Here is a 24,010-nt window from a genome sequence, read left to right on the forward strand (position 1 = left end):
ACCCTCCTAGAAGCACCAACTCAAATGCAAACCTTAAAAAATAACTTTTCAGAATCCACTCAGCACTTCAAACATCATACAAAAATTACACAACACTCATTGAAATAGTTCTTGACTTCTTATCTTCAGCATGTTGAAAAAGAAACAATTCCATAGTGGTATTACTTCTTTGATACATACAAGTAGCTCAAGCATGCAACCAAGTAGCTCAAGCAAATAACCAAGCAGTTGATGAAAATCCGATGAATAATCAGCAGCTTGACTAGTATTTCATTCCAATTCTCTTTTCAACAAACCTTTGACATCAATGATGTAATGTCCCCATTTGGGATTCACCTTGATTCAGTCCTGAAACAAAGTGAGAATTGTAATACATTTATAAATATAATTTCAGTGATTCTAAAGACATTTTTACTATAATATTTAAATCATAATGCTAAGAATAATTTTGGAAGATGGAACTTATCTTGATGGCTTTCTTTGATTTATATACTTGAGATATGTGCTTTTATATTGTAGAATTCTGCTCTACTAGATAGATCCAAATCAGAAAAAAATAAATAGCTCATACTTCCTCTCTAATTCTGCTCAACTATTTCCCTTTGTTTTGCTCAAGATCTTCCTTTATTCCATATACAATCTTCTAGTTAAATTAGGCTTTTATGATATCTTTATTTTAAATATTTCCTTGAACATATAAATATTCATCGTAAATAGTTTACTTCTATTTCCTCCATATAGATCTTCAATACTGTTCCACTCATATTCCTTCCGTGGCTATCTTTATGAAGTAGGCTATTTTTTCTTCTTATAGATTGGATGCCTTCAATTGTTACGATACCTCTCTTAATCGCTGCTCTTCAGGGGTGTATTGGATCATACCAAGGCTGCTGTATCTTAATTCCTTTGTGCTTGATATTTACATTGCCTCCTTATTGACAATCTGCTCATTATATCTGTTGCCACCTTCCTTATGTCTGATGTATGAAATGCCTATGCCCATTCATTGTGTCTGATTTCGATCCTTATGTCCCTGTGAGAATGATGGATGCTGTTTCTGATTCTATTATTTAGTTTCAGGTGCCAGTGGCTTAGTAGAATGGTGGAATTACAGCTTGCTATGATGTAAATAATATATAATCCCAAAATCTGGAAAATATTAAATAAACAAAGTCTTCCCTTAGGCCTCAATAATTATTGGTGATCAATCTTAATAATCCTTCCCACGATACTGAGTGATGGCCACTGCTCTCTTTCCTCTTTCAATCGTGGCTCTATATACTCATCCATGATGAACATGAATGATTCCAATTAGATCAGTGAGACCTCCACATGAATAATAGTGATTGTACTTCTGGAATGGATGCTTGTCAGGCTTATCTAGTGTATTATGATAATTCCCCAAGGGTCAATCCTCACGTCAAAGAACCAATAAGGGGATGTATATGTCGTAATTCCCCGTATGTAATCTTTTAGAATGTAAGACTGATTTCTTATAAATTTCAATTGTAAAAAGACTTCTCTTAAAAACTGATACTCTAAATGAATTCCCCTAGTCACCTTACGCTCCTTGCTATTAATGCAATTATATACTTGCTCCATTGGGTGGATGTGTCCCTTGGAATTATGGGACATGTTCATTTGTCAACCTAATCGCATCTCTTCCATATATCGACCCTTTATCATGTTTAATATCTTATTTTAGTCACTCCCCAAATTACTTGCTATTAACGTGATCACACCAAATTAGATTAGTCGCTACTTGTAGTTCTGAGTTTCCTCTTATCAGCGTTCCTTATCAACCGATATTCATTACCATTTTCACAAAGGTAATTGCTGACGAGTCACATAATCTGCCTTCCATTGGCTGACTTCCACTTGTGTATTCACTATAGTTAGCCAACGTATTTGGAGACATCAACCTCAAGCACTTCCCGCAATGCAGATATGATATATAGTCATCTTTATGAAGTGTTTATCCCCTTGTGTGACTACGGTATTTGACAACTTCGAAGGTTGGCAGCACTTATGATGTTAACACATAATACTTGTGATAAACTCCATATGTGGTCTTGTAATAGCTTATCCATGTAATATATCATTTATAAAGATAATACAGGGAGCTTTCTTAATATTAACAATACTGATGAGGTTCAGTTTGGGGACATCACAAATGACAAAATAATCAACAACCACCACGTCTGCAACAATGGATTGGTCAATAAAAATGCTTTCAATTCTTGGCATCCAATGTGTATGAAACACTCCATGTCTAGAAATGTTGGGTATAGCAATTGTTAGGTTAAGTTAATGCATCAACAGAGAACTCCACTATGATGTCCATGATCCAGGCCCCCTAGTTTAACTAATGCATCAAGGACAACAAGAATGAACAGAAAACTTTCAAGACTCCAAAAAAACATCCAAAACATGTTTTTAAAATATGTTTTAGTGAACAACCTCCAAGCCCTTTTCTGTGAGAATTTAGGGAAAAATGAAACAATGTTGTAAGATTTGCTTGAGCTTTGCCAGAATTCAACTTTCTTGCTTGAGATTTGGGGAACCCTATGACACAGCTGCACGTTATTCTATATAAAGATGGCCAATAGAATTCCAATGCAAGTTGTAGAATCCTTATCAATGCTACAGCATTACTATCCTCCAACTCCATATATAGAATTCTCAAAACAAAGAGGTATATCACTTGAATTAAGTTGCATTTTACAGTTTGTCAATTCATTAATTAAGCATTAACCCATCTTCATAGTTGTCTTCCATGTCTAAATTTATCTTTCACATATTTGCAGTGTTAATTTTGTTTTTTATAATCAAGCATCAGGTTTAATATTGCATTTTTATTTTCCGAATGGCCAATATGCCAGCATTGCATCGTCCCTGAATCTCTTTTTTTTAGGTACCAGTTTGCAGAGCAAAGAAAAGATACAAAACGGACACAAAACAGAAGCCTTTAGGCATGCAATCTATACAAGCCCAAGGACAGATGTTCAAAATGTACTATATAGATCCTGATTATATACATATAACCCTCTTGCGGTTAACCTGAAACTTGCAACATTGTACTTGACATCTGTTTTCAGAATGACTACACCATAGTTGCACATATGAGGTAGTGATATAATATGTGAAAAGATAATCCACGAAAAATTTCATCAATCTCACTCTTTTAAAACATGAATACAGCAAGTAGTATAGTGTAAATTGATGCAAAAAAAACCCAAAAAATGGGGATTGGGACACTATGGAAAACAGTACCCTGAAACTGGAAGATAATGTGTCTCAATCTGTTGAAGTTCACTCCATTAAATATGCATCAATTTTGTACATGTGGATATCTATTTTATGAATGCAGAAAGAATGATGACAGCCAGAAAGACCTATATGAAATGTTTAATCAGATGCATATTACCTGGAATTCAAAGCAGTACATGTCATTTATGTGAAACATAGTTAATAAATGGGAATTCATGGTGGATATAAATATATGGAGAGAGAGAGAGAGAGAGAGAGAGAGAGAGAGAGAGAGAGAGATTTATCGTATATTGTATATAAAAATACACACAATTGTCTTCTGTGTGTAACTAGAGATTTATTGTATATTTTAAGATCTTGAAATTTGCATTCATATGTTGGCACTTGCCATATGTATTATGGACTTAAAATTAAATCTATTTGATCATCAACTTCTGAAACTAAAATGTTTTCCAACTTTGTTTCATGCTGTTCACGACTTGAACTTCGATATTTGATTAGTGTTTCCTGCATTATATGATGGAAGATTGTATTGTGATATTCAGAAATGAAAGGATTGTGAGAAATTGCTGAAAATGTTGACAAATTTGTAATATTCATATGGCATAGCTATACATATTTGTACAGGTAGATTGAACTGCAAACCAAAATTTGAAGGGGTCTGCTGGCCATCACACCAATACTGAACAGGTAATGCAGTGCTGGTTCTGTTCATTTTAGGTCAGATTCATAAAAAACTATTTAAGGACAAAAACCATGCTCTCCTAGCTTTGGAATTTTCACTTCTAGTTCCTATGCAACCCCCATCTTGCCTGACAAATCACTAACTTACAGAATCACTCATAAAATAAGTTTGAATTCACCAGAGACCTAGAATCTACAAAAATGTTTGACAAGCAAATTTGAAACATGGCATTTTTTATTACTATTTTTTTACAGGTTTAGTAATTAGCACCTTGAGTATTAAACCATCCATCTCTCTGAATTCTTAAACATAACAATAACTGATAGCAAACACTAAGTGCCTGAAGAGCAACAAAGGTGCATATTTATCAATTTAACAAAAACAAAATGAGACCATTAAGACTACGGATAATTAAAGAGAGGAAGAAAGAGATGGTTTATACTACTAGAAAAAAGTTGTGAGAAGAAAGTGCAGCTAAAACATGAAAGAAACTTCCACGTATTACAAGCTTGAAACGAAATAACTAAATAATGATATAAAGAAATCTAAACGCAATCACAACAATTGACAACATACAATTGCAAATCAGTGGAAATAAGAAATATAAAAATGAACACATTAAATAGGTAGACCTATATCTGGCAATATAGGGAGTCAAGCAATGAGGAACCAGATTTCCTATATACCATTCGAGTTTACTTCCATAGGTAGAAAGAGGTTTATCACCGTATTTGTTTCTTTTAATTGCACTTGAAAAATCCAAACCAAGATATAGGTACAAAAAAACACACCTGGTTTTTAGAAGGTTCCTCAAACCATCTTTCTGCAAGCACATAAAGATCAAACAAACAATGAGAATAAGAATTTTATAACAAGAGAAATTTAGAATGTGTATCAGTAGCAAGCATTTATTTCCAATATATTAGTTTGAATGTTTTTGCGGAATGATTTTCCTTCAGATAAATGAGCCTGAAATGGCAAAATTTAGAATACATATCAGCTAATCCCATCTCAGAAAAAATGAATGTAAGAACTACGAAGACTCTAGAAGGCAAGCCATTAAGAAAAAAATTTACATGTAAAACAAAAGAAACCAAGATTCCCATTCCATCACAAATGGAAAAATGCTATTTCACACCTCAATTAATTATAAATCAGTTTCAAATATTGTCCAAATAATTTCCTTAACATCTACAAGGATTTTTAACAAAATTTATATTTGTAACTAGGCGTAGGTTTTCATGACCATATTTAATTAGATTGTAATTTTTTGTTGGATTCCACCCTTGTAATTTTTAAATATCTCAATGAGTAGTCATTACAATGACACTTCTGCTCATTTATGTTGATAATAATTACAAGACAAGGAGACCCACTTAGCACACCAGAACCTTTTAGCATCTGCTAATAGAGGGAGGGAATGAGGAATACATTCATTGCGTTGGGTTTTTCACCCTCTAGCCCCTTTTCCCATTGGCAAAGCTTTTGGAGCATGTAATGTCCTAGAAGCTACCTTTGTCTCACAATTCTTACCAATTTGGGATTATCCAATCACAACCTACCCATATAATATGTTAAATGGGTGAAGGCTTTCTTAGGCATTTTAATTAGACTTCAATTTTTCATGGGATTTAACACATGTAATTTTTAGTCATATCAAGATAACCTCAATGAGTTGTCCTTACACTAATTACATTGCTCTTTGTATTTTGTTTGCTTGCAAAACACTCCTATTGTGTAGAGTTAGCTCTCTATTGGCCTCATTTGTTTTCCTCTAATAACCTTCAAATCTGTTTGTGTAGATGTTGTCCTCCAAGTACACTCGGGCTCCAGATAAAGACCTTACGGAAACCTTGGTAAACTAAGTACGCAAACCAAGAAGATGCCACTACAAAAACATTTATATTTTCCCTAATACCTTTTGTAGGCCACTAAATTTCCCAACAGTTAGTAATCAAACCCATAGGAATAACAGGAGATGACAAGGTTGGTCTTGGTATTTTGAGTTCTCAGCTTTGAAGCCCTGGTTTTTACTAGAGGATGCCTCTGAGGTGTAGGTACATTATTGTAAAAATTAATAGAACACAATATTTTAATATTCTATTAATTAACAAGATGATCGTTACAAAAAGGTTCATCTCCTTATAGAGGATTAGAGAATGGAACCACCCAAACAGATATACATTAAATGACTCACTTAAAGCTAAAAATAGCGAACCAAAAAAATAGAAATAAAACTTGCCACTAAGGTGACACTATTACAACTGTAAGCCTTATATTTTAGTAATTCTTTGAAAAAAATCTGTTCACACAAACAACACCAACCTGTGATTTAACCTTGAAACCATCACAAGATTCAACTTCATTTCATGTGACACCTTGCATTGACACCATATTGTAATAATTGATAGAACACAATATTTTAATATTCTATCAATTAACAAGATGATTATTACAAAGAGATTCATCTCCTTATATAGAGATCAGAGAATTAAAACAATTGAGAGAATCCTTACCAAGGAACAATGTGATTAAGGCCCTTAACAAAACAAGGTCTCCTCTTCTACAATTTAGGCTCTATAGACCCTATTGGGCTTCCCTAAGGTTCTAAAGATTAAATTGTTCCTAATTGCAAATTAAGTGAGCCTCATTTCTGCAAGGATGCATAATTCAGCTGTCACTAGCATGCCTCAACACCAATTGACTTTGGAACTACAAATAAAAAAACTTATTCTTGCAGAAAAAGGTAAATGAAGCATTAATCTATTCATGATAGCACTATTCAAATCCTTAAGGTATATTTTGGATCCCAAGGCAAACACGGGAATTTAGTTCCATATGAGTGGAACCCAACTAAAAATCTAAACCCAATAGACAATCTAATATTCCAATTTTTTTACAAGGATAAAATGGTGTATAACACTAGCATTGATTGGGGTCGTCTTGTTGGCAACAATGCAGCACACTGAGAGGGTGGGGGTGAATCAGTTTGCTCACAAACTTTACTTAAACTCAAATTCAGATCTGATGATTAACAATTAAAGCACAAATCAACACCACATCAATAACACACATAACACCAAGATTTTTGACGTGGAAAACCCGGTTAAGGGAAAAACCACGGTGGGAACCTACCCACAATGAGATAATACCCTATTAGGAGTAAGTGAAATATTACAATGGGTAAAGCACATGCATTCAGGCACACTATGTAGAGCTCACTGCTCAAAACAAGTAACAAAAAGGGCTACAACCCTTGGGAAGGCTCACTGCCTTACAAAAACATTCGGATTACATCCAGAGGATCATGAACTGATGAAATAGCATCTCCTCATGCCGGGTTATAGTTTCGATTAAGCACATAACACAAACTCTACTCTTTCACACTTCTACACACTTCTTTGCACTTCTCCTCTGCTATTGAAAGATTAAATCAATGTTCGCACACGCATTACATCTCTCAAATGAATATTACATGTATTTATACAATTCATCAACCTATATTTCAAGGTTGGCTCAACCCTTAACACAAATTACAAAATAATATCCCTACACACTACAACAACATATGCAGACCAAAACAATGTCGGCTAAGACATAGTCTGGACCTAAATCAACTCCTCGAACACGCAACACCAACAAGAATTACGCCTCGATCATCCGCAACATGCTACAATCATCATAAATGTCACTTAACACGAAGAACACCACCGAATCAATAAAATGATCAATATCGCACACAACAATCAATGCAAACCAACAACACGGATAGAGCACGATCTAGAAACATCCACAAGCAACGCGAATCACCATAGAAATAACCGCAACATCACCACTTACTAGAATCATCATCAACATTATACCAAACCTCAAGAACATCAAAGCAACTGACTGTCAAACTGAAAGATTCACTTGCGGACTTCCAAATCACGAGCCATCTGAATTGAGAATACACTTGAACGTCTCAAACACTGTCAAATCCGCAAACCAAGATATTGTAATTCTAGAGCAATGCAGAGCACAATCCAAAATACCGAATAACACGAACAATTGAAAACTAACCACAATACCGGATCTTATAACACGATCAAATCATCATGCGAACCTCTAAAACTTTCGTAGAATCAACTAGAGATAAATATCTCAAAACCCATTAATCCACAACAGCTCATCTGCAACACAGTAGCCAAACCAACTCATCCAATCTAACTGCAAAACTGGAATACACCGAAGAATATGTTGACATCAATGGCAACACATCATTCCAGCAAACTTCTCAACAATATCCAACAATCTCCCCCTTTGGCATTGATGGCAACATATGAATGTGAAAAACAATCAATGCAAAGAAAGAAATCAACAACCAACAATCATCCCATAACTCTCAATAATCTCCCCTTGAGATCAGCTCATGATATAGCAGTTTTTCACATGCTTCTCTCCCCCTTCAACATCAATGCAAAAGGCACATATGCAAATCATAATCTCTCCCCCTTAGAGCAAACTCACAAATCTAAACACCTGAACCACAACACTGACTACTCCCCCTAAGTAGCACCCTCACTCACCAATCTGGATCACAATATATCTATGTGAAGCTCACTGGACTGATGCAACTCCATGCATCTTAGTTCTCATCAGGAGGGGCAATCACCCCTAGCTTCTCTCTGAGATATTCAAAAGTATCTTTAGGCAAAGCTTTCATGAAGATATCTGCAAACTGTTCCTTTGTAGATACATACTCCAATCTGACTTCCTTCTCATTCACCTTCTCTCTCAAGAAATGAAACTTGATTGATATATGCTTGGTCTTTTAATGAAACACCGGATTCTTAGAAATGTTGATAGCACTTGACTTATCACAGTATATAGCAGTAGGCTCATCAAAGACAACTCTAATATCCTTCAACATCTACTTCATCCATACCACCTGATTACAATTGCTAGCAGCAGCAATGTATTCAGCTTCTGCAGTAAACAAAGAAATAGCATTCTGTTTCTTGCTCATCCATGAAACCAATCTCTTTCCCAAGAAAAATGCACCACCAATTGTACTCTTTCGATCATCAATATCACCTGCCCAATCAACATCAGTAAACGCACTCAAAGTAAAGTCATCGTCTTTAGGATACCACAAACCAAAATCAACTGTCCCTTTCAAATATCTGAAAATTCTTTTAACAACAACAACATGAGATTCCTTAGGATCACCTTGAAATCTAGCAACAAGACAAACAACATTCATAATATCTGGTCTAGTCTGAGTCAAATACAACAATCCACCAATCATAGATTTGTATCTAGTCTGATTTGCTTTCGGAGAGTCATGTTGTGACCTTTTTCACACATCGCCCCATTGCTACTGGGGACCCTCTGATTTTCCTGCTTTCTAGGGTTTTGTTAGTGTCTTGTGACCTTTTGCTGCAGTTTCACCAAGCCTTGTCCAGTTCAAAGCATTTTAGGCCCTGACGATTGAAAGTTAGTTTTTGCAAGTTATGTGATTCCAAAATGTGAACACCACCAGAGTGCTTAGAAAGGCCAAAGGACGAAGATTGCAATCGATTTGGACGAATTTGGACAACTTTCTAAGAAAGTTTGTTTTTTTTGCTTTTTCCTATTTTTTAGGAAGTTTCGTTTTTGGTATTTTTAGCCCGATCCCCGGTATGGCTATTTTTAGAAAGTTTTTCCTACTTTTTAGGGATGTCTGCTTTTTGCTTTTTCAGGATGCAAACCTAGGGTTTACACTTGCACCACTGACCAGCTTCGATCGGAACTCGAAAATTCCAAGTTTTGACCTAAAAAAGCTAAATCCCTAGATTTTAGGCTTTTTGTTTTTTCGGGATGCAAACCTAGGGTTTACACTTGCACCACTAACCAGCTTCAACCGGAACTCGAAAAATCCAAGTTTTGACCTAAAAAGCCAAATCCCTAGATTTTAGGGGGCGTGATGCCTCAGATGATCCACCTAAGCATGGATTTCAAATTTCAAGTTTATCCGGTTAAATTAGATTAAATTGTGAAATTTTGAAATTTCTCTGAAAATTATTCTAAGTCTGGCTAACAAGGGTTTTGAAGTATTTTTGCAGGTTCAAACCCCACCATGATGCAAGAGAGGCCATGAAGGAGCCTTGCCTGAAGTCCGCCATGCCTTAGAAGGCTGTGTGGGTGCTCACCCTGAAGTCCGCCATGTTTGGGGAGGTCACATGGGTGCTCACCTCAAAGTCCGCCATGCCTTTGGGGGTCACATGGGTGCTAAGCCAGAAGTCCGCCATCTGTTGAAGAGGCCATGATGGCCAGCACCACCAAAGTCCGCCCAAGCAAGAGGAGGGATGCCTAAAGTCCGCCACACCCTAGAGAGGTCATGTGGGAGCTAAGGCCAAAGTCCGCCATGCCTTAGGAGAGTCATGAAGAGGGACCTTCAAAGTCCGCCCCAATGCCTTAGCCAAATTTTCACCTTGATGGAGGCCATGAAGGAGCACACCTCAAAGTCCGCCAAGGCTAAAGGGGTCATGTGGGAGCTAACCCTGAAGTCCGCCCCATGCCTTAGCCAAAATTTTGCCTTGAAGAGAGCTATGAGGGGAGCCTTCCAAAGTCCGCCCAAAGGCTAAAGGGGTCATGTGGGAGCTAAACCTGAAGTCCGCCCCATGCCTTAGCCAAAATTTTGCCTTGAAGAGAGCTATGAGGGGAGCCTTCCAAAGTCCACCCAAAGGCTAAAGGGGTCATGTGGGAGCTAAGCCTCAAGTCCGCCCCATGCCTTAGCCAAAATTTTGCCTTGAAGAGAGCTATGAGGGGAGCCTTCCAAAGTCCGCCCAAGGGCTAAAGGGGTCATGTGGGTGCCAAGTCTAAAGTCCGCCAAGGCTAAAGGGGTCATGTGGGAGCTAACTTCAAAGTCCGCCCCAATGCCTTAGCCAAATAACATCAACAATGGAGGCCATGAAGGTGCCTTAGCCAAAGTCCGCCATGCCAGATGGAGGTCATGATGGAGCCCTCTCCCAAGTCCGCCAAAGTAAGAGAGCAAGGTAGGAGGTGCCAAGTTTAAAGTCCGCCAAGGTTGGAGGCTAAGGAGGAGGAGTGACCAAAGTCCGCCCAAGCATGTGGGAGCACTCTCCAAAGTCCGCCCAATGAGGAGAGGCGCTAGAAGTCCGCCCAAGGTGGAGAAGCCACCAAAGTCTGCCTAGGCCATGAAGGACTTGCCTGAAGTCCACCCTATGCCTTAAACCTTCAAAGTTCGCCTTGATGGAGTCCTTCCTAAAGTCCGCCCAAGATGAAAACAACCCATTAAAGGTCCGCCTACACATGGAAGGTCAAACAAAGTCAACATGATGTCACAAAATCCACAGAGATTTCAAAATTAAATCTAAAATGAAGAAAATATCTAAGGATTATTAAAAATCCTCAAAACAAATCCAAAATGGAAAGTTTTTTTTTTTTCCTGGAAAAAGAGAATATTGAAGGAATATTGGAAAATTATTGAGATATTAATTCAAAATGGAAAGTTTTTTTTAAAATTAGAAGTATGAGTTGGATGATTTTAGGGGTTTTACTTGAAGATTTAACCTTGTCTACAAATACGTCATTATCAACTTCATTATTACACCAAGAAGTTCAAAGTTACTAAGGAGAGCTTAGTAAGGTATGTCAGTTTGAAGATCATCTGGAGAAAATTCTAGATATTGCTGAAAGTTGGATAATATTTTTTGGCAAAAGGTTTACAGATTTCTGGAGAAAGGCAACTAGTACCAGGAAGAATCATCCAAACTTTTCTGAATTTTCTGAATATTTCGGAGAAAATTCTAGCCTTACTTCTATCCAAGTCAGAGGTGAAATTAAAATTGTGAATTTTCTGAATATTTTCTAGAATTTAATAAATGATTTTTTCGAAAATTTTGGAGGAAGAAAATCATTTTTTTTGGCTAAGTATGAAATTTTTTTGAAAGTTTTGACACTTGGTGGTAACCACAACCAACCTTAAGACTGAGGGTTTTAAGGTGAAAATTCCAATTTTATGGCTAAGTATGAGAATAAAAAAGGGAAAATTTTCGTACACTTAGCCATTTCGCAGCTCCGTTACTTTCAAAACTTTGCAAATCCTTTTCTAACTTTACAATTCCCATTGTTTGCCTGCAGGCCTTATACGTTTTGAAATTCCAGGTAGACAAAGATGCTCCTCCAAAGTCGAGGATGACTTCAAAGTGGAAGAACATCAACGACACCAACCTCGGACACATCAATCTGAGGGAGTTTAAGAAGCGAATGTTTGGTTTGGACAATCTTGTGCCTACCACCATTGCGCGAAAAATGATGAAGAGTGGTATCGTGCACGCTGTCGGCTTCCTCCCCACCATGCAGTGCAATGAACTAGTAGTCGAATGTGTCAAACACTACAACCCCATCAGTAAGGATATTGTTGCACCTGATGGAAGAGTGTTGGCGAATGTCAGCGATGAGGCCATCAGAGAGGTCTTCAGGATCCTTGAGTACCACAACGCAGTATATATGACAAAGGACGAAGCTAACAGTCTGTACCATGACCACCTAGAGGAATATGATGCCATAGTTAACCATTCCTAGCTAGACAAGCCGAGGAAGGGCGCCTCCAAACTCCACAGAAAGAGCCTAATGCAAGCATACTTCAAGGAGGACATTGGGGACATGATTGTCCTGCTCAATAGAATAATAGGAAATCCTCAGGGAGCTCCATTCGAACCCTGGATGTATTATTTCATTAATGAAATAATCAATGGAGTAAAAATGATAGACTGGGCCCGGATGATCAGCGACAACCTAGACAGCCAGCTAAGGAACCTGGAGGCGAATAGGACTTTCTTCATGAGTTCTTACTTGTTTTATTCTTTGGCCAGGACCTACAGGTACAGAGGTCTCACATGTAGAGGAGAAGTTGGGAACAAGGAGAACCAATTTCCAGTATATGATTGCTATCCCCAACTCCACATGGAGGAGAAGTTCCATTTCAAAAGGGTGAATGATACCTTCCTGATGCACATTACCTGGACACTTCAAGGTGGCCTGCACCAGAGGCTCTCTCAAGAGTCTATGGACTTTATCGGTCGGTTCGGGTGTTGGTACATCCAATATCCAAAGTTCACTTACCTCCGAATTCAGGGATTCTCTGGGCCTCCATACAAGCTTCCAGCTTACCCTACCAACCGAGTGGTGTCGCTCGAGGTTGTGAGACAATTGGAGGAGTATATAGTGATTCAAAGGGATAAGCAAAAGAAGGCAGGGACGTCCTCACTTACAATTGGTAATGGGCTGGAAACATGTCCATCATCACAGGCTGCAGCCATCGCTGAGAAAGAACTGGCCTGGTATCCCTTCTATCAATACAAGGCAAGAAAGGATTTCGATCCATTCCATAGGATAAAGAAGATCGAAGGGACAACGTTTGAGCACAGACTGGATCTAGAAGACTACTGGGCTAATGCAGCCGATAGTTTCGAGATCCGAAAGAGGTTCTGGTCAAGAATTCCTTTGAGTATGGTGAGAGCAACGGAAGTATTCAGAGTTGCTGATCAGGTAGAAGAAAGCCTAGAACTTCAACAGTCGGGCTTTGAAAAGATGAAGAATGAACCCTTAGTCTTAATAGATTGGACAGAGGGAGAGAAATCGGATCTAGCAGACCTCATGAGGTTGGTGGTTGAGTACTCAAGGTGGTGGGCGTCTGAAAAGACAAAACAATTGAAGGCCAAAGGTATGACTTTGACTTATGAATTAATGGGAGTAGATGATACTCTGTCCGTCGACCTTTGTACCTCCGCCGGTGATGCTCAAAATCCAGAAAGTGTTGGGTCTCGAAAGAGGAAGGAGTTGGGTGGAAGCTCCACAAAGGTCACAGGGAAAAGGGTTGTAGGTGAGAGAAGAGAATCCAGCGAAAGTCACTCCATCCTAAGTGTTGCTTCCATTGCGCCTGATTAGAGTGCAATTGGGGAGCAAGAGATGAACATTTGTGTGATTGATGATGAAGTAAGAGTGCTTTCCCAGCTAGTTGAGGAAGTGGTGGAAAAGGTCTTCCGAAGTCCAGACAGGGGGCAAATTGAAGCACCTACAATCTTCTTGGATGGCATACCAACGAACCCAGGAGAGGCAGATGATGAGTTTGATTGGAACACTGTAGAACAATCAACCATTCCGGATTGGCTGAGAGCAAGGATAAAGGCCAAGGTTCCCAAGGAGGCCCACTCAACCGAGGAGGTCACCGCAGCATTCCTGGAGAAGGTGAATGAACCCGCTATAGCTAAACCGCCCAAACCCGCCAGGAAGTTTTCCCTGATTCAGAGAGACAGTGTCGGATTCAGGACAGTCCAGATAGCGGTGCCCAAAGAAGGGAAGACTAGGGACAATGTCACCGCAAATGATTACAAGGTTACCACTATAAAGATGGGTAAGCCTACCCAGGACCAAGAGATCCAATATTTTGATGACTCCTGCAACATTCTAAAGACAAGGCTGGCTCATGAAAAGGAAAAGGAAGAAAGTGCAAGAAGAGAACCAACAGTGGACGAAGTATGTTCTCCATCTTACTAGCCCGCTCAACCATGAAGCCCCGGCTACTCCACCACAGCCTCTTCAACAGGGATCAATGAAGGACTATGATGATATGAAGGGTTTGTACACTCAAGGAAAGGAATGGATTTCAGACGCTTCGGTGCGTGCTGACACCCTGGTAGAAAACTTAGTATCAGCACATGAGGCAACTTCTTTGTTGATTGATCGTATCCAGGATCTAGCATCCAATTGGGAAGAAGTGGATGAAATTCAGAATGAAATACTCCCTCACCTGAAGGTTATCCGAGGCATGTCAAAGAGGAGCTTAGTGGATGCAGGCATCATACAGATAGGAGACAGGTACGACTTTGGCACGTGGTACTATGCTCTGGTCACTCGGATTGAGGTTCTGAAGAAATCCGAGACCAAGTGTTTTGAGACAGAGGCAAGTGTTAGAGAGATCCTGGGCAAGGTATTCCGTGTGGCGTTAGAGATCTGGAAGAAGGAAAGCCTAAGGGAGAAGCATTTACAAGCAGAGAACCTGAGAGCCAGGATTCAGACGAGCTTCTTTCGGGATTCAGGGATGATTGACAAAGGTGATCTTTCGAAGATTGCAAACTTCCTCTCCATCGATGACAACTTCCTCACCCAAGCAGTGGAGTGGGAAGGCATCCTTGCCACATGCGCCGACAATGTGGACCTCATCGACTTCCAGATTGGCGGTTTGCCAAGTGTCACCATGGAGGAGGTCAAGCTCATTGTGTCCAGATACGTTGAATCTCTGAAAGAGGAAAGGGGCCACTCACCTCAGTGAAATTAGCAGCTGCGCCACTTGTCACTCTTTCATTTGTTTGAACTGATAATATTTCAGGTTTCGACTTTCAATCTTGGCCCTTGATCACTGTTTGATCTCGGCCTTTCATTTATTTTTGAGAAACTATATAAGGTTGCCTCCTCTCATTTGAAAAGTGTGAGGTTTTTGATGTATTGTATTGTTGCTTAAGGTCATTTCCAGATAATATATTGCATGTGCACTGCTTTGTAATCTCTATTATTTGAATGATTTGCATGGTTTCAATTGCCTCAACACTTAGTTAAAATTAATCTAGATTTGCTTTCATTGTTGTTAATTTGAATGAAGGATTTGATAAGTATCAATTGATGATGTGTCTCCGCTCATACTTTTGGTAAATGGATGATTTCCATTCTACCGTGCAAAATTAGTCTGAGCCTATCCCCTGTGCATCCCAACATCTCGATCATAAGCACAACCCATTGAAGATTGCACCGACCTTGTGTAGTTGTCCCTAGTGTGGCGAAGCAAGGTTTGGTTTCTTGAGGGCACCCAGTTGATACCGTCTCCGAAATTCGTAGGATTAAATTAGCCTTCCTAAACCCTATCTCTTTTCCCTTTCTTTTGAAAGTCTCAATCCCAAAAAATTCCCAAAAAAAAAGAACCTAAATTGCTAAATCCATCTAAGTCCAGTAGTTCAAGATACTTGTCAAACGTAAGTCCCCCTTGAAATTCCAGCATACACTACCCAAGAAGCTATTCCACTAAAGTCGCTTGTTCGCACATATAAACCTTGGAATCAGTAGTGATTTTTCAGGAGAGGATAGAATACCTTCGGGTATCCTATCCTAATGTTTGGTAGATGATAAAACAGACACCAACAAGTCATCATCCTTTGTCAACTTACAGCATGTCACCATAGGTGTACCAACTGGCTTTGCATCATCCAAACCGAACTTCTTCAACAATTCTTTCAGATATTTAGAGTGAGATATAAAAATTCCTTTACCTGACTGAGTAATTTGCAATCCCAAAAAGAATTTCATCTCACCAATCATTGACATCTCGAACTCATTCTGCATATCATCAGCAAAATTCTTGCACAAACCATCATTTCCACCAAAAATAATGTCATCAACAAATACCTCAACAATCAAGATGTTATCATCATCAATCTTGAAATACAAATTACTATCAGGAGTACCTTTATTGAATCCAAGCTTCATCAAATACCTATCCAATCTTGCATACCAGGCTCTTGGAGTTTGCTTCAATCCATACAGTGCTTTCTTCAATCTGCAAACCATATCTTTCCGATCTGTCAACTGAAAACCATCCGGTTGCTCAATATAGACTTCTTCTTCTAGCTCACCATTAAGAAAGGTTGACTTGACATCCATCTGATAAACTTTGAAATCTTTGTAAGCAGCATAAGCAAGAAATAATATAAGAGCTTCAATTCTAGCTACCGGAGCAAAAGTCTCCTCAAAATCAATACCTTCCATCTGAGAATATCCCTTACAAACAAGTCTTGCTTTATTCGTAACAACTTAACTTTTTCATCCAGCTTATTCTAAAAGACACATTTAGTTCCAATTACATTTTTATCCTTAGGTCTAGGAAAAAGAATCCATGTATTATTCTTCTCAATTTGATTCAATTCTTCTTCCATTGCTTTAACCCAATTTTCATCTTTACAAGCTTCACTAACATCCTTAGGTTCAATCTTAGAAATCAAACAATACTCTTCAGCAATTCTTCTCCTAGTCATCACACCTCTATTCTTATCTCCTATGATCTGATTTTCTGAATGATTTAACCTTACATACCTGGGAGTCTTAGGATTTTCATGATTTTTAGACTCTTGAACTCTTTCTTCAACACTAGCACTTGCACCTTCTCCTTCATTCTCGAGCTTTTCCGAAACAATATGCACTTGTTTCTGGGTTTGCACTTGCTTTCCTTTATCTGCACTAAAATCCTGATTATTTGAATCATATCCACCAGATCTGATCTGTCTCTCATTTCCTTCATCAACCTTCACATTAGCACTTTCAACTATCTTTCTCAATCTCTTATTATAACACCGGTAGGCCTTACTCTTAGTAGAATAACCAAGAAAGATTCCTTCATCACATCTATCATCAAACTTCCCTAGATCTTCATCTCTTTTGATATAACATTTACTACCAAAATTTTTGAAATATCTAACTGTAGGAGCATGACCAAACCATAACCCATACGGAGTCTTACTGGTATCACCTTTGATATGAACTCGATTCAAAGTGTATACCATAGTACTCACAACTTCTCTCCAATAGATATGCAGAACATTTCCTTCCATCATCATGGTTCTAGCAACTTCTTGAACTGTTCTATTCTTTCTTTCCACAACACCATTCTGCTGAGGGGTCTGGAGAGCAGATAGTTGTCTCTTCACCCCATGCTCTTCACAAAAAGAATTGAACTCACCGGAAGTAAATTCACCACCTCTGTCAAATCTCAGACACTTCAGCTTCAATCCAGTTTCTGTCTCAACCATAACTTTGAAAATCTTGAACTTCTCCAATGCTTCAGACTTCTCCCTTAAGAAAGTAACCCACATCATCCTTGAATGATCATCAATCAGCAACATGAAGTACCTGTCACCCTACAAGCTTCTCACTCTAGAAAGACCACACAAATCAGTATGCACAAGATCCAATATTCCATTAGAAGTATACTGTTTGCTTTTAAAAGTAACTCTTGTCTGCTTCTCTAATTGACATTCCTTACATACCAGATTAGAAGGCTTTACCAACTTAGGTAGATCTCTCACTACTTGAGTAGAACTTATCTTAACCATGCAATCAAAATTTACATGACACATCCTTCTATGCCATAACCAACTTTCATCAACCTGAGCAATCAAACAACTTTTACCACCAGCATTTAAGTGAAAGATATTACCTTTAGTCTTTGTACCTGATGCAATTTCAATTCCGAAGCTACTCAAGATCTTGCATTTGTCATTCTTGAATTGCAAATCATATCCCTTATCAACCATCTGTCCAACACTCAAAAGATTATGCTTTAGACCTTCAACATACAAGACATCATCAGTATTATGCTTACCATCAAGAGAGATAGAACCTCTACCACGGATTATACCAGCTTTGTCATCTCCAAATCTTACTACACCACCATCATCTTTTCCATACTTACAAACTTACTCTTATCACCTGTCATATGATGAGAGCAACCACTGTCAGTAACCCTTTCATCCTTCTCTTCAACTTTAACAGCCAAAGCTTTCTCCTCATTAATGCAGCTAGTAGAATCAGCACCTATCGGATCATCTTCCTTGATAGCAATGAACACCCATTCATCTCTTGAATTTCCCTTCTCAGATTCATCATTTGTTACACCTTCATCAGCAGCAAAATAACACCTCTTCTGATATTTAGGCTTATATGGCTTTAATGGCTTCTTAGAAACTCTTTCCGGACACCTTGAGGCAAAATGTCCTATCTTATTACATGAAAAACATTTAAGAGGTAACTTTCTTTCATGCTTACCGGCACCTTTAGGCAATCTTCTGGCAATCAGGGCTTCAAGCTCTCTCTCTTCTTCTTCAAGCTCACTCATCTCCTTCTCATATCTGGACACCCTTGTAGAACTTTCTCTTGGATCATATTTCTGCTTCCCGAATAAGTAGCTTTGAATGCAGATTCAGATTTAGGAAGAGTTTCTCCAAACTCGCTCAACTCAAAAGTAGCAAGCTTTCCAATCAACATATCTCTAGTCACATTTGTCACAGTCCGGATCTCTTCAATAGCAGTAGCCTTGTGCTTGTAAGCAGGAGGCAAGGATCTCAGCACTTTAGCTACAATCTCAGATTCTTCCAACACTCCACCAACACATCTGATATTCAACACAAGCTCATTCACTTTTTGCATAAAAGAGGTAATGTTCTCATCTTCACCCATCTTTAGCATCTCATACTTTCCCTTCAAGCTCTGCAACTTAGCAACTTTCACATGGTTGTCACCTTGATACAAAGTCTCTAGCTTCTTCCAAATCTCATGAGCAGTCTACAAATACATCACATTAGTCATCTCAGAATCAGACAAGGCACTCAACAATGCTTCCTTAGCTCTAATATTGAATTCAGCTTCCTTTATCTCATCCGAAGTTGTAGGACCATTCTGAGGAGCACTATACACATTCTTAGTAATCTTCCAATAGTCTTCACCAATGCATCTCAAATGACTTTCCATCTGGTTCTTCCAGAAAGTGTAATTTGTTTCATCAAATCTCGGACTATCCTTCTTAAAAGAAAAGGTTCTCATCCCGGATCTCCTCAAGCGGTCAAGCTTCTTCCAGAGGATTTAGCTCTGATACCAATTGTTGGCAACAATGCAGCAAACTGAGAAGCGGGGGGGGTGAATCAGTTTGCTCACTAACTTAAACTCAAATTCAGATCTGATGATTAACAGTTAAAACACAAATCAACACCACATCAATAACACACAACACCAAGATTTTTGACATGGAAAACCCGGTTAAGGGAAAAACCACAGTGGGAACTTACCCACAGTGAGATAATACCCTGTTAGGAGTAAGTGAAATATTACAATGGGGAATGCACATTCATTCAGGCACACTACCTAAAGCTCACTGCTCAAAACAAGTAACAGGAAGGGCTACAACCCTTGGGAAGGCTCACTACCTTACCAAAACATTTACATCTGGAGGATCATGAACTGATGAAATAGCATCTCCTCATGCCAGGTTACAGTTTTAGTTAAGCACATAACACAAACTCTACTCTTTCACACTTTTGCACACTTCTTCGCTCTTCTCCTCTGCTACTGAAAGATTAAATCAATGTTCGCACACGCAAATACATCTCTCAAATGAATATTGCATGTATTTATACAATTCATCAACCTATATTTCAAGGTCGGCTCAACCCTTAACACAAATTACAAAACAATATCCATACACGCTACAACAACATATGCAAACCAAAACAATGTCGGCTAAGACATAGTCTGGACCTAAATCAACTCCTCGAACACGCAACACTAGCAAGAATTACACCTCAATCATCCGCAACACGCTACAATCATCATAAATGTCACATAACACGAAGAACACAACCGAATCAAGAAAATGATCAATATCGCGCACAACGATAAATGCGGACCAACAACACGGATAGAGCATGATCTAGAAACATCCACAAGCAATATGAATCACCACAGAAATAACCGCAACATCACCACTTACTAGAATCATCATCATCATTATACCAAACCTCAAAAACATCAACTCAACTGACTGTCAAACTGAAAGATTCACTAGCTGACTTCCAAATCACGAGCCATCTAAATTGAGGACACACCTAAACGTCCCAAACACTCTGCCAAATCCGCAAACCAAGATATTGCAATTCTGGAGCAATGTGGAGCACAATCCAGAATATCGAATAACACAAACAATTGAAAACTAACCACAATACCGGATCTTATAACACGATCAAATCATCATGCGGACCTCTGAAACTTCCGCAGAATCAACTAGAGATAAGTATCTCAAAACCCATTAATCCGCAACAACTCATCTGCAACACACTGGCCAAACCAACTCATCCAATCTAACTGCAACACTGGGATACACAGAAAAATATGTTGATATCAATGATAACACATCATTCCAGCAAACTTCTCAACAAATATCCAACACATGCTCCCTGTGAGCACACAAAGATCCTAACTATATTCGGTGGGGCAGCCCAAGAAGAAGCCAACAGATTCATTTGGTAAGCTTATCCTATATCCCCTTGAATCATGGAATCTTAAACAATAGCCTTAATTTTCATTTCTACCTCTACATCTTGAATCTTTTGTACCCCTCATAGTACAACATTCCTTTTAAATATCTCCTCTTTCTATGATATCCTAGGTAGGTCTATTTTTAAATGACAAGTTTTATACCCTTATTTATTTATACCCTAGGTATTGATATCCTCATTTCAATACAAAAAGAAGTTAATTCAAATGCATACAAAAAAAATTATGCATTACGAAATACACCTCTGTCCAAATTACAGTTACTCTTAGCTTCAAAAATTAACTAAAAAATATATATGTAACAAAAAATTATGAAAAAATATCCATCCACTAGATATTGGTGTGACAAATCTATATTTTAAAAATTAGAATTTCATTCTTGCTAGAAAAAATATTATGCACTACACAATGAATATCAATTCTGAAAAATGTTGATTATTGTAAATATTAAGTTATTAAAAGTTACATAAAAATATGGACAATTCATTTTTAATTTTAAATATATATATATATATTTAGAATCTGCATGAAAAATCTCACAAATCAATAGTTTACTTCATCTTCAAATTTTTAATGGTTTAGCTGCTATAAGTGTTAGAAAGTGAAGATCTGGTGCAAAATGCCGATTTCAATGTCAAGTTTGGCCAAAAAGTATCACTCTGTATTATGGGATCACACACACACACACACACACACACACATATATATATATATTGCCTAACTAGTGATCTCCTCAGGAAGAAGAATGAGATACTAACCCAAAGCAAGACAAGGCTAAAAATAAGCAAATCTTTAGGAAAAAAAGTCAAATGATCCAAGAAGAAAACTCACGTAAGTCACTACATTATGGGAAAACAAAAGTGTCCATGACATTACAAGGGAAATGCAATACATTAATACATACATGGTGTTTAAAACTTTCATGAAAAGTAATGTTTTAGATTTTTCCCATGCATGAACAACTCCATCAACTTACCACCTAGACTTCTCTAGTAAAAGGTTTATTTCCCATCTTTACTATCAACAATATAAGGCCCAACCTAGAGAGCTTAAAATTATCCATGTTTCCCTTTATCCTCTTATCTAGCATTCCACACAAGGACTTTTTGTGACGTTTTCACACATCGCCTCATTGAAATGGGGACCCCCTTGTTTTCACTTTTTAAGGTAGTGTTTTGAGTCGCCAATCTTCCTAAGTCTAGAGTTTGGGGTTTTAAAGAGTTTTTTTTAATTTTTCTAAAGTCCTCAAGTCAATTGGACCAATCATGATCAAATGAGCATTTTGACATCACAAAAGTGCTAAGACAAGCCAAAGGACGAAAAACACAACTGCTTAGGGCCAATTCTGACAACTTCTTATTTTGTGGGATTCCGCTTTTTTGCTTTTTCATTTTTGGCACTTTGGGACCAATCCGGGAAGCAGGTTTTTCGCCTGCTTTTTGCTTTTTCAGCTTTTTTGAAAGTTGACCTCGGATTGGGTCATTCAAGTCATGGTAGTAAGGTTCCTATCTTCAAACTGAAAAGTTTGTATCTCCAAGGTAGAAAAGCAAGGAAAAATCTCTAGGCAAGGCGTTGATCCCAAAGGTTCCAAATGAATGTGACAATGAACAAAAATTTCACTAAGTGTTTATGGCTAAAATGATATGTCATGGAGAAAGCAACGTCCTGTGTCATGCTCAAGTCCGCCATCAAGGAGAAGGCAATGTCTTGTGCCATGCCTAAGTCCACCATGCCTAAAGAGAAAATGACATGGCAACAAGAAAACTCCACCCAAGGCACCAAGAAAATGGCGTGACAACAAGCAAACTCCACCCAAGGCACCAAGAAAATGGCTTGCCAACAAGCAAACTCCACCCAAGGCACCAAGAAAATGACTTGACAGCAAGCAAACTCCGCCCAAATACCAAGAAAATGACTTGCCAACAAGAAAACTCCACCCAAATACCAAGAAAATGACTTGTCAACAAACAAACTCTGCCTTACACATAGCAAAAATGGCTTGCCAACAAGCAAACTCCACCCAAATACCAAGAAAATGACTTTAAACAAGCAAGCTCTACCCAACATTTAGCCACAATGGTGTGACAACAAGCAAACTCCGCCCTACACATAGCAAAAATGTCTTGGGACATGATGAATTCTGCCCAACACTTAGCAAAAATGTCTTGGCAACACATGAATTCTGCCCAAACACTTTGAAAAATTTCTCAACCACATGCAAAGTCTGCCCAAGGAATGGGTAAACAAAGTGGTTAAGTGTTGGCATTTTTGAAGGGAAAAGTCGGAATTTTGACTAAGTATACAGAGATGACAAAAAAATTCTAAAGTCAAGATGAAGTTGGCCTTGAAAAGTTTAAAAGTTTCCTATCCACACATGAAGTCCGCCCTAGGTGGATAAGTGAGAAGTTTGGCTAAGGGTGAAAGAAAAAGTGAAAAGCATGAGGAAATTTGCCTAAGGAAAAGAGTTTGAGAATTTTGACAAAGCAAATCAAAAAGAAATTCGCCTAAGTCTTGGAATGGAAAGAATCTGAGAAAATTTGGCTAAGTGTTGATCAAAATTGCAAATTTCCAAGACATCTTCCGGGAAAATTTCAAAGCCAACTTCCATGTTGGAGGTCAAAGTTGGAGTGATTTAATAAAGAAATTTTTCCAAACTTACAAAACAGCTTTCACTTCAAAACGTCTTGCTTTTTTATGCTTTTTAGGGGCAAATGCTTCACTTTCCAAAATTTTCATAAGTTAAAATTAACCTTTGAAAAATTCTTCAAACTTTGCACTCCAGGATGGGAACAAACATCCAACCCCCTTATTGTTTTTTAACTTAGAAAGTTTTTCATGATTTTCAAGAGTTAAATGTTAGCTCAAGGAGGACTTTCAAGGAAAGTTCAAATGAAGTTTGCCAGCAAGGGAGCACAGCCA

The 24,010-nt window shown here is 38.2% G+C and overlaps 1 protein-coding gene across 1 annotated transcript in view; it reads right to left on the reverse strand.

Moving 5' to 3' along the window:
- LOC131859473 (uncharacterized) overlaps positions 1–24,010 on the reverse strand; it is an 86,537-nt gene that overhangs the window by 46,454 nt on the left and 16,073 nt on the right. The window contains exon 2 of the mRNA XM_059213260.1: positions 4,747–4,778. Within this exon, the coding sequence (XP_059069243.1) occupies positions 4,747–4,778 (32 nt within the window). The remainder of the gene's footprint in view (positions 1–4,746; positions 4,779–24,010) is intronic.

The sequence above is a fragment of the Cryptomeria japonica genome, chromosome 10 (assembly GCF_030272615.1).
Source record: "Cryptomeria japonica chromosome 10, Sugi_1.0, whole genome shotgun sequence".
Classification (NCBI taxonomy): domain Eukaryota; kingdom Viridiplantae; phylum Streptophyta; class Pinopsida; order Cupressales; family Cupressaceae; genus Cryptomeria; species Cryptomeria japonica.